The 18197-nt window shown below is 40.8% G+C and overlaps 1 protein-coding gene across 1 annotated transcript in view; it reads left to right on the forward strand.

Moving 5' to 3' along the window:
- The window catches only part of ptprt (protein tyrosine phosphatase receptor type T), a gene marked incomplete at both ends in the record, with an annotated part of 404935 nt that overhangs the window by 255893 nt on the left and 130845 nt on the right, over nt 1–18197 (forward strand). Inside the window, 1 exon segment of the mRNA XM_084173452.1 lies at nt 2796–3069. Coding sequence (XP_084029578.1) covers nt 2796–3069 — 274 coding nt within the window.

Raw genomic sequence — 18197 nt, forward strand, 5'->3', positions numbered from 1 at the left:
ATATTTTTTATCAATTTTAGAGTATGGCTGTAACGTAACAAAATGTGGAAAAACTGAAGGGGTCGAAATACTTTCAGAATGCGCTGTATATCATAGAGGTTAAATATAATACATGTTGTTCACATTATCTATTTAATTATTTGATGTATCAACTACTAAATCATTTTATAAACACTTCAGATATGCCCCTAAGTGCTACCAGATGTGCATGGGCTTCATTGCCTCATGTTGAAAACAGGTCATTACATGTTAAATACGGTAGCCTAAATTTCACATACAGATAATGCTTTAAATTGTCTCTAGAACATAAAAGCTCTGGACTCTACAGCTTTAGCCCTTTCCACTCACAACGCCTGTCATCCTGTATACAAGTTGAAAATAGCTAATTTTGTCATTGATAAGCGCCTAAATTGGAACGCAGTGGCTGTACAGTAACACGATATACATGACATCAGAGCTCACCTTCTCGGCTTCACAGCGCTGTATGGGTTTTGACTGACAACCGTTGTAAAATTGAGCACCACGCGATACAAGAAGAGGCTCCCATCCCTCCTGCTTATTGGGCTACTTTTGCACATTTGTTACGTCTGAGTGAGGGAAATGCTGTAAATAGAGAGGAGTCGATGTGCTCTAAAAGATGAATCATTGAGCATTATAATGAATACCGCTCTAATTTTATACAAGCAAACCACACACCCGTGAGTCCAAATGTGAACTTCATATTTCCATATTTGAAAATGTATGTCATTTACAGTATCAACGTTTATGATCGCTATGTTTGATCCACAGTTACAAGGATGACATGTGTTATACTCTGGGTTGTCCCGAACAGAATGAGCTGATGTTTATCGTATTTTTAAGAAAATCCACAGCGGAGCACGCACATGAATGCGCTCATGACTCCATTCTATGCGCACCAACATTACAATCGGTTTGTATGAAGTGCCTTTTGAAAGCCTAACACTATAAGGTTATATTTTATAACTTAGCTAGCCATGTTGGCAATAGAATAAGCTTTCAAATGATACCAGCTGACCCTGATTGCGATTTTTAATGGAACATTTTTGGATTATTTGAACAACAATAGGGCTGTGTTCCAAACAAAAACTGCAAGTGTCCTTGCTTCAGTTCGTCAATGGAAAAGCTCGGAGAGCTCAAAAAAGCACCTTACAGTTGAAGGGTCTTTCCTCGAGTGATAAAATTGCATTGGAATTTATTAGGAACTATGCACACTTTGTTAGACCTCTCACTCAAACCCTTATAATAATTTATTCTTATCTTGCACCCACTCCAAAATGTCAATGAATATTGTTATTATGTTACTGAATCTATCCAGATTATTTTCCAATTTTGTTATTGACAAATTCTGTGAAAAGTACAGATAATGTAAAATGCACATAAAATCAACAGTTGAATGTTTGAATTCAGTCTTGTTTCAGGTGAACTGTTGTGTCCTCACCTTTGGCCTGATAAAAAAAAAAAAATCTGCGCAGTTACCACTATGATGTATTTCCCCATAATCTCCAAAATGTTCTCTTTCAATTGCTACTATGGTCATGTATTTGCTTTTTATAGTTCTTCTGTTAGAAACATTTCAATTTGGCCTTATTCATATAGGCCAATTTCCACAAGTGTTAGGGGTTAATGAAAATGTTTCATGTTTACAAAAAAGGTCACGACATGATCAGACAGCATGTTGTTACGTCCATCCTGCACACACAGATGCAAGCAAGCCATTTTTCCACCGCACTTATTTGATCTCTGAAAGCCATTAGTTTTAATTTGATATTTGCTGTCAGAGAAAAGAAAGGTGCATTCTCCTTTGGTCATCAGCAATTATCCCATATGAAAGATGCCAAATTAGAGGCTAGGATAATTTGCCCTAGTCCTTTACAGAAACATACATTTCCCTAATTGCATATAATTGTGAAGTGTGTTCTTGGCATAGCTGGACATAATTGCGGACAACCACCAAGGGCTCAAAAGAAGTCCTTATCCAATCATGAACCCCGGCGCAGAAACAAACCCTCCTCTCATTACCTTCCTCTCCATAGACAGGGTCTTTCAAAAAGGCCAGTCTAAAGACAGCTCCCACTGGCTAATTAGGGGGAGACTTCCATCTACTGGCCCCTCACAGAAATGACTGCCCAATGGTTGTGCTCCCTCTGGACAAGTCTGTGTTTAATATTTTGGTTTCTGTTCCAAATTAAAATAGTATATAGTTTTCCGCGGAGTTACCACTATGATGTATTTTTTAAAGGTCTGCTTCTTCAGTAGGTGATGTAGTTCACGCTGGAGATATGAGTGTACTATTCGCAAAGCAAAACTAATGCTGGAAAACAGTAATGTGGTCCATTTGGAGTGCTATGAATTGTTCATTGGCTGGTTAAGACAGAGCAGCAGTAAGACTCCTGTCTCTGCTCAGATATACTTTGTATAAAGCTTTGAACTGACCCGACACAGATTACAAACCCGTACTGTATATACAACAGTATAGCTATAGTCACACATTAGGTGGTTCCTTATTAAATGTAATTATCTTTATGAATGAATTTTCAAATCAACATTGAACCCATTTCTTATGGAAACCCGGGGTTGAGTTGAGTCTGTATCAAGCATCTCAAGAGTAGGAGTGATGATACAGGATCAGGTACCTCATGTCCATGTAATCTTATTTATTGTGATCTAAAAGGCAAAACTGATCCTAGATCAGCACTACTACTCTGAGACGCTTGATAAATACAGCCCCTGGTGAGCCATCTGATGATGACCTTTGCCCTCTGCTCTCTCCCCAGTGCCTACCAGCTGGTTGTGAAAGAGGAACGCAAGCAGAAGGTGCGGCGGGCGGCCGATGTGCTGGAGTGCTTCTCCGTCCCGGTCAGCTTCAAGAATGCCTCCATCTTGGATTTGCCCCACTACTTTGCAGCGGAGCTCCCGCCCACCTACCTGACTGTGGTGCAGCCTTTCACCGTAGGCGACAACAAGACCTACAACGGCTACTGGAACCCCCCTCTCTCTTCGTCCAAGAGCTACAGCATTTACTTCCAAGCCCTGAGCAAAGCCAATGGGGTGAGTTGTCATACCGTCTTTTCAAGCTCCATCACTGTTCAATGTCCCTCACTGTTGTATGATGTCCAAATGCAGATTAGGGTTGTCACGAAACCAGAATCATGATACTCAGAAGTATCATGACAAGCAAATAAAACATGAAGCAGCTTAATTTCTTGATGAAAACAAGCCTTATCTTGTCATTTGGGGTCCTTTTCCCATTTATAACACACCATATTTTACATAAAGCAGGTTTTTATATAACAGAGTTTAGGCTGCTTCGTGTTTTTCTTTTTGCCATGACAAATTGAGTATTGTAGTATAATTATAATGGTATCGTGACACCCCTAATACAGATGGGATTTTATTTTTCTCTGGTGTGTCTTTGTTCAGCCTTTTCGTATTACTCACCTCTTGTGTGCAGTGCTGAATCTTGAAAGACCACATTTATTCATGTTATCTTGAGTAATATCAATTTCAGTCTTTAAAGGTGTAATTTACTATGGGGTGCATGCACGCCTTATTTCTGGTTTGAAATACAACTAAGACGATGTACACTGAATGTACAAAACATTTAGAACACCTTCCTAATATTGAGTTGCCCTCGGAACAGCCTCAATTCGTCGGGGCATGGACTCTACAAGGTGTCGAAAGCATTCCACAGGGATGCTGGCCCATGTTGACTCCAATGCTTTCCACAGTTGTGTCAAGTTGGCTAGATGTCCTTTGGGTGGTGGACTGTTGAGCGTGAAAAACCCAGCAGCATTGCATTTCTTGTCACCAACCGGTCTGCCTGGCACCTACTACCATACCCCGTTCAAAGGCACTTCACCTACTACCATAGACAATCCATGTATCAATTGTCTCAAGGCTTAAAAATCCTTCTTTAACCTATCTCCTCACGTTCATCTACACTGATTGAAGTGGATTTAACAAGTGACATCAATAAGGGATCATAGCTTTCACCTGGATTCACCTGGTCATGGAAAGAGCAGGTGTCCTTAATGTTTGTACGCTCAGTGTATACATGCCTGGACTATTTTAATTTTGGAGAATCTCTCATACAATGGGTAAAAAATATTCATAGCAACCTGTTCTTAATGTTTTGTACATTCAATGTATATGCCTGTGCTTGTATGTGGAGTGTGGATCTCTTCGGACCGAAGCAGATGCTTTTATCTCAAGAAAGAGACAAGTTAAAGTGCACTCAAAAAGGGGCTGACAAAGAATAATTATCATTATTACACTCAATTGTCTTTCACTAGCTAGGTTTCCATCCAATTGGCGACAGATTTTCATGTGAATATTCAAAAATCTGCCTAAAGAAAATATAAATGACATCAATCAAATCAAATGTTATCACATTTTATTTGTCAAATGTGCTGAATACAACAGGTATATAACTTACCGTGAAATGCTTACTGACAAGCACTTAACCAACAATGCAGTTCATGAAAGAGTTAAGAAAATAGTTACTAAATAAACTAGAGTAAAAAATAAAAATAAAAGTAACACAAAATAACAATAACAAGGATTTATACAGGGGGTACTGGTACCGAGTCAATGTGTGGGGGTACAGGTTAGTCGAGGTAATTTGTACATGTAGGTAGGGGTAAAGTGACTATGCATAGATAATAAACAGCGATTAGCAGCAGTGTAAAAACAGAGGGGGGAGGTGTCAATGTAAATAGTCCGGGTGGCCATTTGATTAATTGTTCAGCAGTCTTATGGCTTGGGGGTAGAATCTGTTAAGGAGCCTTTTCGTTTTAGACTTGGCGCTTCGGTACCTCTTGCCATGTAATAGCAGAGAGAAAAGTCTATGACTTGGGTGACTGGAGTCTTTGACAATTTTTTGGGCGTTCCTCTGACCACCTAGTATATAGGTCCTGAATGGCAGGAAGCTTGGCCCCAGTGATGTACTGGGCCATATGCACTACCCTCTGTAGCGCCTTACGGTCAGATGCCAAGCAGTTGCCCTACCAGGCGGTGATGCTACTGGTCAGGATGGGGACCCATGCCACATTTCTTCAGTCTCCTGAGGTGGAAAAGGTGTTGTCGTGCCCTCTTCATGACTGTCTTGGTGTGTTTGGACCATGATAGTTCATTGGTGATGTTGACACCAAGGAACTTGAAACTCTCGACCCGCTCCACTACAGCCCTGTCGATGTTAATGGGGGCCTGTTCGGCCCGCCTTTTCCTGTATTCCACGATCAGCTTCTTTGTCTTGCTCATATTGAGGAAGAGGTTGTTGTCCTGGCACCACACTGCCAGGTCTCTGACCTCCTCCCTATAGGCTGTCTCATTGTTGTCGGTGATCAGGCCTACCACTGTTGTGTCGTCAGCAAACTTAATGATGGTGTTGGAGTCGTGTTTGGCCACGCATTTGTGGGTGAAAAGGGAGTACAGGAGGGAACTAAGCACGCACCCCTGTGTAGAGGATCAGCGTGGCAGATGTGTTGTTGCCTACCCTTACCACCTGGGGACGACCCGTCAGGAAGTCCACGATCCAGTTGCAGAGGGAGATGTTTAGTCCCAGGGTCCTTAGCTTAGTGATGAGCTTTGTGGGCACTATGGTGTTGAATGCTGAGCTGTAGTCAATGAACAGCATTCTCACATAGGTGTTCCTTTTGTCCAGGTGGGAGAGGGCAGTGTGGAGTGCGATTGAGATTGCGTAATCTGTGGATCTGTTGGGGCGGTATGCGAATTGGAGTGGGTCTAGGGTTTCCGGGATGATGGTGTTGATGTGAGCCATGACCAGCCTTTCAAAGCACTTCATGGCTACCGACGTGAGTGCTACGGGGCGGTAATCATTTAGGCAGGTTACCTTCGCTTCCTTGGGCACAGAGTCTATGGTGGTCTGCTTGAAACATGTAGGTATTACAGACTCGGTCAGGGAGATGTTCCGCGCATGGTCCGCGCATGCTTTAAGTATATGTCCTGGTAATCCGTCTTGCCCTGCGGCTTTGTGAATGTTGACCTGTTTATAGGTCTTGCTCACATCGGCTACCGAGAGCGTGATCACACTGTCATCCAGAACAGCTGGTGCTCTCATGCATACTTCAGTGTTGCTTGCCTTGAAGCGAGCATAAAAGGCATTTAGCTCGTCTGGTAGGCTCGCGTCACTGGGCAGATCACGGCTGTGTTTCCCTTTGTAGTCCGTAATAGTTTGCAAGCCCTGCCACATCCGACGAGCATCAGAGCCGGTGTAGTAGGATTCAATCTTAGTCCTGTATTGATGCTTTGCCTGTTTGATGGTTCGTCTGAGGGGGATTTCTTATAAGCATCCGGATTAGTGTCCCGCTCCTTGAAAGTGGCAGCTCTAGCCTTTAGCTCGTGTGAATGTTGCCTGTAATCCATGGCTTCTGGTTGGGATATGTACGTACGGTCACTGTGGGGACAATGCCGTCGATACACTTATTGATGAAGCCGGTGACTGAGGTGGTATACTCCTCAATGCCATTGGATGAATCCCGAAACATATTCCAGTCTGTGCTAGCAAAACAGTCCTGTAGCGTAGAATCCACGTCATCTGACCACTTCCGTATTGAGTGAGTCACTGGTACTTCCTGCTTTAGTTTTTGCTTGTAAGCAGAAACTAAAGGGATCATAGTTGTCACCTGGATTCACCTGGTCAGTCTATGTCATGGAAAGAGCATGTGTTCATAATGTTTTGTACATTCAGTGTCTGATCTAGTACCACAGGAGGTTGGTGGCACCTTAATTGGGGAGAACGGGCTCGTTCAATTGACTGGAGCGGAATAAGTGAAATGGTAACAAACATGGTTTCCAGGTGTTTGAAGCCATTCCATTTGCTCTGTTCCATCCGTTATTATGAGCCATCCTCCACTCAGCAGCTTCCTGTGTCTAGTACAAACCTAACATAATACATGCCTATATCAGTCAAGAGAATGTACAGTAAAACGGCAAAAGGGATGTTAAAATTTTGACTGTTCTTCTTCGTTTGCCAAATCATAGACAGCATGCAAATGTATGGCTCTCAAGCTCTTCTTAATTGTAAAACAAAATTATACTATAAAATGGATTTCCAAAATAGGTTAAAACCAGAGGACTGTTAAATCATTTTCCACCTCTGTAACTTTGTTTGGCGAGGGCATCGGCTGGTGGAATAAGCAGCACCTTCCCAACGCTCAAGATTTCCCAGAATGCAGTTTAGCTTGCCTGAGCGTTGGTCACATCGGCTTCATGATTTGATTGGATCTCAGTCAATTCAATCTGTGAGTTTCAGGCTCAGTGAGAAAACACTCAAAACAATATTAGACCGTGACCCAGATAAATAAATAAAAAGTAATGCATAAAATATGGATTTAGCTTGGTAGTTTAGACCTGCCATCAAAAATAAGGCATTTATTCCACCTCTCTTGTTCAGTAATTTGTTACTCTGTCAAATCCTCAGAGAGACGAGTATGTGACTATTTTCCATTATACTTTCCCCCATTACATTCAGGTTAGAGAACATAATTTTCTTAGCTTCATATCAAGCGTGGCTTTACTATCACTCCGTGGCTTTAAAGTACGGCAGCCCATCATCATTATTTAATCTAATGTTTTTTCCATTTAGCCAGTGTCACAAATGTAAATGCTCAGTGTAAACATGTTGATTACTGTTGCTCACTTAAACTCTCCATCTTTGAATAGACTGCATAGTGTACATACTGACAGTACTGTACATTTTCCCTTTCCCTCTACTACAGCTTGAAATACCCATGTGATTGAGTTGTGCATGATGGCAGCCCCTAGTTTGCTCATCAAGTCATCTTTCACGGGTGGCATCCCGTAGATGCCACTCTTTCATCCTTCCATTGTGCCAATTAGAAAGAGTACACATCAAATGAGCCAGAGCAGGCTTTTACAAAGCTATGCGATGCCACCCAAGCTCCCCGACAAAAAAGGCAAGAAAATACATTGCCTTGGGAGGAGAAGTCTGGACAGGGAAAGACAGAGGGAGGAGAAAAGAGTGGGAGTGAGAGAGAGAGTGGGAGTGAAAAGGGGGTAGAGGGAGGCTCTTCCTCCCAGTACAGACGAGCTGCCTGCTGATTCCTCAGTCCATGCCGGGGCAAGTGCCAACTGCAGGCGCCATCTATCCTGGCACTGCCAATTGCGCTCAAAACAACCCTCCTCCCTCGCCTATCAAATCCCCCAGGCTCCTTTCTTGAGGCCAGGCTGCAGTGACCAGACTCTTTAACTCTGCATTGTTGGAAAAGGACCCAGAAGTAAGCATTTCACTGTTAGGCTACACCTGTTGTTGTTGTTTACAAAGCATGTGACAATAACATTTGATTTGATGCCCTATACAGCAGTGGCTAGGAGGGCAGACATATTGACCGACTGGTCATATTTTTGGCAATTGTATCCCCCCAGAATGTGATGTTGAGGCTTGACTACTTGGAGATAACACACCCACTCCATTTCCTGTAGTTCCAACCATCAGGGAGCGAATGAAAACAGTTTGTTTGTGCTTTTGCCCAACATCTACAAATGTTGGCTTTGAAAATGGTGAGGTACAGTTAACAGCAAACCTGGTTTAAAAAATATATATATAGATAAAGTAACACCTCACAGCACAATGCCTCTCCCCTATTTGACTGTTAAAAGTTTTGGTTTTTCCATTTATGTTTTGAGGTTGGACTTTAGCGCGTATAGCTCATTGGCACATAGGGTGTCACCTCGTTAGTCAGTATGTGTTACACCTGCGCTGGTTGCCATCTCGTTAGTAGGAAGGTGTTTCACCTGTGCTTGCCCAGGTGCTATTTAAGAGTGGCCCAGTGTCTTGACACCTTTAGCTGGTGCTCCCTATTTAGAGTTTTGGACAAACTACCCTTCATCTGCTTTTGTTTTTACTCCACCGTTTTGGTTCGTTTCCTGTGGGTTTTTCTTTTGTTTGCCTCTTGAGCAAATTTAGTGGGTACTCATGGTGGGTATCTTTTAGGATACAGTTGTTGCTAGTCAATTTTCTGGATTTTTAAAATTTGATTCTGTCTTTTACTTGTTTTTGTTCAGGGACCGGGCATAATTGTCAAGTCATTTCAACACATCAATGAATGTCAATATACCAAATGTAGCTTCACTGCTAATTTTTACCGTTAGTTCCTGGAAAGGCAAAATTAGGATGCGTCGGACCACAATTTAGACAGACTATTGATTTGAGTTCTTTAGGACACCGGGGCTGTCTGTGTCTCCTACAGCGGTTCCACCAGCTGCACCACAGGGACTTGGTATTCAGCTCAGGCTAGTGCTGTTAGCCACAAGATGTGTTCCAACTCCCAACTAGAGATCTGCAACTCAACCAAGCAGCATTTAAACAACCACCCGTAAAAACGTTCCAGAAAATACTAAAAATGCTAATTAACATCCTGGTGTAAAAGCTTTTTCAAATGGCTGCCTCCTTTCAGGTCAAGCCCATGCATAAGAAGTGTTGTGAAACAGGTTAGCGGTGGTGAATGGGGAATTCTCCTCCGGCTTTTCACAAGTTTTCGATGGTTTGCCAGGTGCTTTGAAATGGAGGGCACGCTTATCAAGATTGCCCTAGAACTCGGTTGACGTTGGTGACTCCTTTTTTGCATTGCTCAAGCTTCTGTTATTGCGTTCCTCAGCCAACTAGCACTCCCTCAAGGGAGTGTATCTTTGGTGCAAACATTAGCAATGCTAGCTAGGTATCTGAAATAAAGTGGTTTCAACAATAACAGCCAAATACAGCCTTTGCGACTGTCCGAGCAACTATCCAACAACACTGTAGGCCTATTTGCACTTCACCACGAAAATATAGGCTATCTGGAAAGGCCGCAGGAGCTGCAACTTTGTCAGTGATTGTGGGAGTGGTTTTGCCGAATGGAATCATGGGTGTTTGAGGCTTGAACAACGGAAAAATATTGGAGTAAGCTGACTATAAATATCATTATATAGGTTTTTGAGCGCCTATTTAAAATATTTACAGATGTTATTATACAAAGACAACCAGAGCAACATATACAGTGGCAGGGAGTTCCAATATGATCAGAAAACTACAGATGGGTTGTATAGATAGCTGGAAATTACTGTCCATAATTTAGTTTGTCATCTCAGGGATCCTACTTGAAAACGTCACGGAGAAACAATTTCCGGTTTTGCTCATCACTAAAGTCAATAGACATGAAATGATGAAAGTACACCAAAACTATGTAGGACATCACTAAATACTTCAGAGTAACAACCTAAATGTTAAAAGTGTTGGAGTTGCCCTTTCAGAAGTAAATCTCCCAGGGATTCTTACACAGGCCATCTCAGGATCATCTAAGAGTTGCTTTTAGAACCTCAAATCTTAGATTTTTCCAAATGTCCTCTCTCTCTGTATCATCTCCCTCATCACGTACTGGTCATAGAAATGGAACAAGAATATCTCAATGATATAGGCAAGCGCCACTATTATTTCCACCTATTTTCCAGGTTTCTCTATCAGCTCTTGGCCACTGCTCTCCCCTCTCTATCTCTCTCACCTTCTTTTTATAAGCTGACCTGATGTTGAGGTGTGGTTCCATCCCTGTGTCTGCAGGCTCCAGACCTGGCCCAGCTTGGGGATACACACACTGGGTGTCTGATTAAGAGAGAGAGGCTGTGTGTGTGTGTGTGTGTGTGCGTGCGTCCAGAGCTGGGATAGGGTGGAGGGCCTGTGGATGGATGATTTGGGGCCGAGGGGGCAGGTGATGGATTGTTCTCCCCTGCGCTCTCACGCAGGGCTGGGTTTGTGAAGGCAGACTGTGGGAGGTTACACACCAGAGAGCGATAGTAAGGAAAGAGAGAGAGGGACAGAGGGAAAGAGAGAGAGATAGAGGGGGAGGACGGAAGGAGAAACAGAGACTAAGAGGAAGAGGAAGGAAAGAGAAAAGTACAGGAATCATAGTGTTGCTGAGAGTGTGCACTGATGCTGGGTTGATGTGACTCTATCAGAAGTGAAAGGGCATTGCAGTGGACACAGGGGGAGCATAATCAATTCCCCTCAAAGTTCAATTCTCCCCCAAAGTGTCTGGGTTATGGTATCACTGAGTGTACAAAATGTTAAGAATTTGTCGGCGCGTGGACTCTACGAGGTGTCGAAAGCATTCCACAGGGATGCTGGCTCATGTTGACTCCAATTCTCCCCACAGTTGTGTCAAGTTGGCTGGATGTCCTTTGGGTGGTGGACCATTCTTGATACACACAGGAAACTGTTGAGTGTGAAAAACCCAGCAGCACTGCAGTTCTTGACACAAACTGTCACCTACTACCATACCCCGTTCAAAGGCACTTAAATATTTTCACCCTCTGAATGGCACACATACACAATCCATGTCTAAATTGTCTCAAAGTTTAAAAATCCTGTCTCCTCTACACTGATTGAAGTGAATTTACATTTTTAGTCATTTAGCAGACACTCTTATCCAGAGCGACTTACATCAGCAATTAGGGTTAAGTGCCTTGCTTAAGGGCACATCGAGAGATTTTTCACCTAGTCGGCTCGGGGATTAGAACCAGCGACATTTCGGTTACTGGCACAACGCTCTTACCCACTAAGCTACCTGCCGCCCTATTTAATAAGTGACATCAATAAGGGATCATAGCTTTCACCTGGATTCACCTGGTCAGTCTATGTCATGGAAAGAGCAGGTGTCCTTAATGTTTTGTACGCTCAGTGTATATGCCTGTGCTTGTGTGTGGAGTGTGGATCTCTTTGGACATAAGCAGAAGCGTTTATCTCAAGAAAGAGACAAGTGCACTCATAAAGGGGCTGACAAAAAATAATGTTCATTATTACACTCAGACATCTTTCACTAGCTATTCTGTGTGTGATGTGTGATAACGTAGTGCAACTTTTTCACTTACATTTTCATGTACCAAATAAAAATCTAAAGTTCAATGTTTTTGTATCACACTTTCAACTCTACCGATAGTTTTGTCACAAAAACTGGTGCGTTAAATAGCAAATGTGTCTACTCTGGCCTTGGCACGTGCGCTATAGCCAACAGCTCGCAGATACAGTGCAGGTGGCTGTACGGGTAAGCTAGTCTACAGGATGAGATTATTATGTTAATTGGGTCATACCATGAATAGAGTACATTTTGGGTAATTTAACTTGGTAAAAAAGATTATAATTACACTTATTTTAACATTCTGTCATAAAGAGCACATGTTCAACGTTTTCCCATCTCAAGGGGTTAAATAAATAAAATTACTATAATAAATGTAAATAAAGTGCCATTAGAGAAACAGGTTGAGGCTTTCATCTTAAATCAACCATAAATCTCCCCTATTTCTAGCCTATCTATGATTAATAGGGTTGACATGTTATATTCGATGCGCTCAGTTTTCCACCACAGAACACCAGAAAATGGCCAAAGAGAGTAGAAACAGGTCACCTGCTTTAACACTGATTTGACTATTATTTGTTAATTGTTTATTTTGGAAAAAAATTTGGAAAAGGAATTCTTTCACCATATTAAAGCGAGAGCTCAGTTCATGTAACAGGGTTGACCTTAAAATGAGGGACAGACGTAATGAATCACTAATCACATGAAATAAATAATCTTCAGAAATGACTTTGTCAAAGCAAGAAAATAACTAGGGCTTTACAATGATGGTGAAAACATGGAGTAATTTAGGGGTTAAGTGGGTTAAAATCTTCCTATAAGTATTTTTGGCACTTTAGCAAGTCTTTATTCATATAAAAATTAGATTTATTGAATTTTCCATGTGGTCTATATTAAAGGACATTTCACCTAATGTAACAGGCTTTTTCTGCTTAAAATGTGAAAGGGATGCAAAATGTACTCTATTCGTGGAACTACCGAATTCACCTCCATTTCTTTCTTCTGATCAGTCTGTCTCAAAATCTACGGGATTTACGGTAGTTGCCACCAATACCAGGGATTTAAGTTAATAGGTTGTCTCATCATTGAACGTCAATTTGTCCAACAGTTTTGATATCCGTTCATCATGAGCCATTACACCACATAGCATAACAAACGGTTTGATACTAATATAGAAATGTGCTTTTTGTTCTTCAAACATGCATACAACATTGTGTAACGGTATCATAAAGTAACAAAAAACAAAATTACCCACAAACCTCTGAAAACAGAGCCACATGACAAGTGTGTTGGAAGAACTTAAAATTCTTAAATTGAAAGGAAATATTATGAAAATTGAAAAATTGACAATTTTCCTTGTAGTTGTTTTTACACACAATTAGTTGTTTAGATTATGCATTTATCTTATGTTGAATTAATGTTTTATTTCAGGTTGGTTGAACAAGTGACGTAGAGTAAAGTACTCATTATATTCAAGTAAAGATGACAACTACATTTTTTTATGTCAAAATAATTAGATTTTCAAGTATAATTTACTAACCACCTGAATCATTTTTTTCAGTGCGGAATTCAAGTGTTCAATACATTTTATTTGTGCCTTTGTTACAACTATGAAACAGAAACCATATGTGTTGGATCACGGTAAGAGCTTATTTTTATTATTATTATAATATATTTTTTTAACAACATACCCCAACCACAAAGACGCACGGTCAGCAAAACGCGCGGTCAAATGATGAAAATAGTAGCCTAAACATCATTATAAGTGGCAAGTGTGCTTGATAAAAAATCAGCACAAAAGCAATAATGGCATTATAATTAATATCTGTCGATAATATCACCTCCTGTTAGGCTACTGTTAGGACAAGGGAAACCCGCTAAATGAAATCCAACTGATGCCATTGCGTGAAAAACACACACCATGTAAGCACAAGTTGACAATAATGTATTTTTTTTCTCCACATTTTTAAATTATTGTCAGCTTGCGCTTACACGGTGTGGCTTCACGTTTCACGTTTTCACGCAATGGCGTTCCGAGTGTCCTGACCTAACAACAGCAGCTTGCTAGCTACTTCCAGACACAAATGAGAGAACACCTCACTCTGACCATTTTACTCGCCCTAGCAGAATTGGTTAGTCTGTTTTTATGTTATCCAGAGCGTTGGTGACTGCAACTGTACTGCTGGCAACAATTTAATTATTTTACTGACACCGGCCATATTTAATGGGTGTTGAGCATTCATAGATTCGTCAGTTATTCTGTGCTCTGGCACACTCAGATGAGAGTGCTCTGAAATCGGAGTAAATAGCCAGAGCGAATTTACCAGCTACGTCTATCGACAGTTGTCGCAGTGACATCATAAAGAGTCTCTTGAACTATTTACTTGCATGCATAGTGGAGTCTTTTGTTTAGGCATGTAGCTACCTAGCTAAACAATTAACCATAATCCAAACTCATAACGTTACTACCCTGCATGAATCTGCAGGTAGCTAACCAACCAGGTTCAATGTTAGCTAGCTAACATTAGGCTATAACTAGCAATGCAAATAACTCTGAGATACAAATAATATTACTACACAGATCATACATGTTACATAGCTAGCTAGCCAGCCAGCTAAAGTTAGCTAGCTAACAGTACACTTTAACTTGAAATGAAAATGACCAAATTAGAAATGTGTAATATCGGGAAATGTAGCTAGCTAGACTCTCTTACCCGTATACATGGATGGACGATTCTCCCTATCTGTCACGGATGCCATGGTTGCCCTCAGTCTGAAGATTTAATCCAGAGACAGGTGTTTTATACAACAGCCTTCTGTGTGTTCTCTTTTCGACTCTGTCTGCATTTTTGCAATTAAACGCCAGAATTTTCTCCTTAGCTATCATACTCTAATTCCACTGATTTCAAAACCCTGTCCTCCAGAAAGTGGAGAGCAACACTAATGCAGTTCTACTACGTGATATCTTTCAAAAAACCAGCGTTAGAAATAATTACCTATACATACTGACTAGCTCATATTATAGACAGAAGCGGCATGTCCAGCCCACTCATTATCTCAGCCAATCATTGCTAGTGGGAAGGTTGCTGTCTTTTTCCGCGGCTAAACCAACTCATAATTTAACACTTTTAATTGTATTTACAGATGGCATACACGTTTGTCATTAAGGCACATGAAAGTTCACGTTCCAGAAGGCATTTCTCCCAAAAAACGCATTTAGATTTTTTAAAAAGGTTTACGTTCAAATGGTGCTCCTGTGAAGTAGTAACGCGCGACATACGCCTAGTTTCCTGAAACAAGTCACATATTGGACCTGACCTCAACTTCCCTCAAAATGCTCTGCTGCAGGATGACACACACTCGTTGGTAGGGCCTTTTAAAAACGTTGGTAGGGCCTTTTAAAATCAGTTTATATTTTTTCTGGGGTTCCGATTTCTCAATTTTTTTCTGGTTTACCCCAGTTGTTTCACACTTTTTATTAGAAGAATAACTAAATTGGATCTCTGTGTTCATAACAATACTTAAACCACATCAGGGGATTACTTTTGAGGTCTCTGAAAAATATAATAAACTTTTATTTTTGAGTGTAGTTGCCCTTTTATTCAATGAGCATGCCCTTCACTGTTGTTTTGTTAGCGGGTTACAGTAGTGTGGTAAGCGCACGTGATGGGTGGAGTAAAAGGCCAGCAACACTGTATTATTCAGAGCCCCATGAAATGACACCATATATACAATCTACACACCCTACTGAGTATTCCCTACAATACTTTTACTGCGGCACCCAGAATAACATATGTATTCCAAATACAGTGATTCACATATTTGACCTTGGAACACAAATGTAATGCAAATGTCACTTAAATATGAACAAATATGAATCATTGTTTAATGTTTAGAAAATGCTTTTTCATATATCATGAATGATTATTGACACTTTTCTACTATTAAGTGGGGGACTTTTATTTAGAACATTTTCGAAATTCCATGACCCGGAAGTACTTTTTTACTGTTGCTGACGACACACTGATCATGTGATGAGTTCACAAATCAAATGCCCACTTGTGCTGCCACTGGACAGTGAAAAACAAGTAAGTTAACCTTTATTTATTGTCATTTAAATTAGTTTGTAGTAGTTAACTGTTGAGTTATATTTCATACTGTAGCTACCTCAATCGTTATTTCAAATAATTTCGGTGACTTCATAGCAGTTGCTAGCTAAATAAAAAATCCTCCTAGATAGAGCCACGTCTCATAGTCATGTCATAAGATTGGTAAATGAAAGAAGAATATAATCATATGAATTGAATGGAGTTTCCCATCTTCCCATTTAGAGTTTCTGGCGCAGCACAGAAGTGCCCTTATCCAGATGGTGTAACAAAATCCTTTCCTAACAGACCTGCTAACTTTCTTTGTTGTTACTTTTAAGGTCGGAACCAACATGCAGTACCTCCAGCAGGCAGAGACGCAAGAACCATTCTACACTATTCACAGCCCTGTGTAATGTTCAATATAATTGTATTACTGGACTTTTGTATTTATATTGTTTTAAATGTGTACAATTGCAAAAGGCACTCGCACATCTGAGCTATCTTTTTTGCAGGTGCATGGTAACAGTTGAAATAAGATGAGAAAAAAAGAAGAAACCCGCACTTGATATTATCACTGCTCTTGATAGTATCACTGCTCTTTATAGTATCACTGCTCTTGATAGTATCACTGCTCTTTAATAAGCACTACCGTTCAAAAGTTTGGGGTCACTTAGAAATTTCCTTGTTTTGGAAATAAATTGTAGCTGGAAACGACTGATTTGTAATGGAATATCTACATAGGCGTACAGAGGCCCATTATCAGCAACCATCAGTCCTGTGTTCCAATGGCACGTTGTGTTTGCTCATCCAAGTTTATCGCTTTAAAAGGCTAATTGACCATTAGAAAACCCTTTTGCAATTATGTTAGCACAGCTGAAAATGGTTGTGCTGATTAAAGAAGCAATAAAACTGGCCTTCTTGAGACTTGTTGAGTATCTGGAGCATCAGCAATTGTGGGTTCGATTACAGGCTCAAAATGGCCAGAAACAAATAAATTGTGACCTCTCTATATACAATAAGTGGTGGATTCTTAAATTCAGCTGGCAAAGCTGGGTCCGATGATTAAACATGCCAGTGTTTCTTGACAGCATCTCCCACTTTGCGCGAGTTCAAAGTATATGTGGTGGTGAACATTACAGAGTGTTCTTTAGCTCTAGTGGGTCTTTTCTGTAGCAGTTCATCTCGTGTTTTCCCCAATGCCAAATTAAGAGCTTCATCCACTCATAGTGGAGAGTAGCCTCTTCTTAGAAAACTATTGCGCATCTCCGCTGCTTTTTCTACATAGTCCTCTGTGGAGTGGCATATATGGCTCAGTCTGAAAAACTGGCTTCTTGGAAGTACTATTTTTTTAATGGCTCAGGGTGGAACCCCCTTGTAATAGAGTATTTCTGTCCGTTTCTTTTCTATACAGAGTTATAAACGGGGTTCCATTTGATTTCTCAATCCACATATTGAGGTAATGAACACGTTTAGTGAATAGTGAATTTGAGATTGGGGTCAATGGTCATTGAGTAATGCCATAAAGTCTGACAGCTCTTCTCCCGTTCCTCCCCATATGCAAAGAATGTCGTCAACATATCAATACCACTTCAGGACTTTATTCAAAAGTGGATTTTCGTTTTCATTGTTAACAAAACGTTCTTCAAAAAGACCCACATAAAGGTTAGCATAGCTCGGAGCGAATGTGGAGCCAATCCATGTTCCATTCGTTTGGAGGTAGTATTCATCATCAAACCTGAAATAGTTATACGTCAAAACACATTCAGCCAGCTCTAGAAAAACGTTTTGGTGGGTACTTGTTAGTATCTCGGTCTCTCAAATAGTGAGCTAGGGTTGCCAGCCCCCGTATGGGGAATGCTGGTATATAGACTCTCAACATCTAATGTGACCAAAATACAGTCTTCTGTTAATCCCATTATTGGTGAGATCTTGTTTATGAAGTCTATAGAGTCTTTCAAATATGATGGCAATGCTTGCACATGAGATTTAATAAAATAGTCTATGAAGTTCGACAATGGCTATAGCATTGAGCCTATTCCTGCAACCCCTGTTCTGCCTGGATAATTGCCTTGTTGTGTTTTAGGTTTGTGTAATTTTGGCAAAATGTACAGGCATGGACATATGGCACATTTGCAGCAAAGGTATTCATATTCAGGTTTTGCTCCAGATTAGAGCATATATCCCTTTGGAACACCTGTGTTGGATCAACACTCAGTTTTCTATA

The sequence above is a fragment of the Coregonus lavaretus genome, assembly GCF_964263955.1.
Source record: "Coregonus lavaretus genome assembly, chromosome: 12".
Lineage (NCBI taxonomy): Eukaryota > Metazoa > Chordata > Actinopteri > Salmoniformes > Salmonidae > Coregonus > Coregonus lavaretus.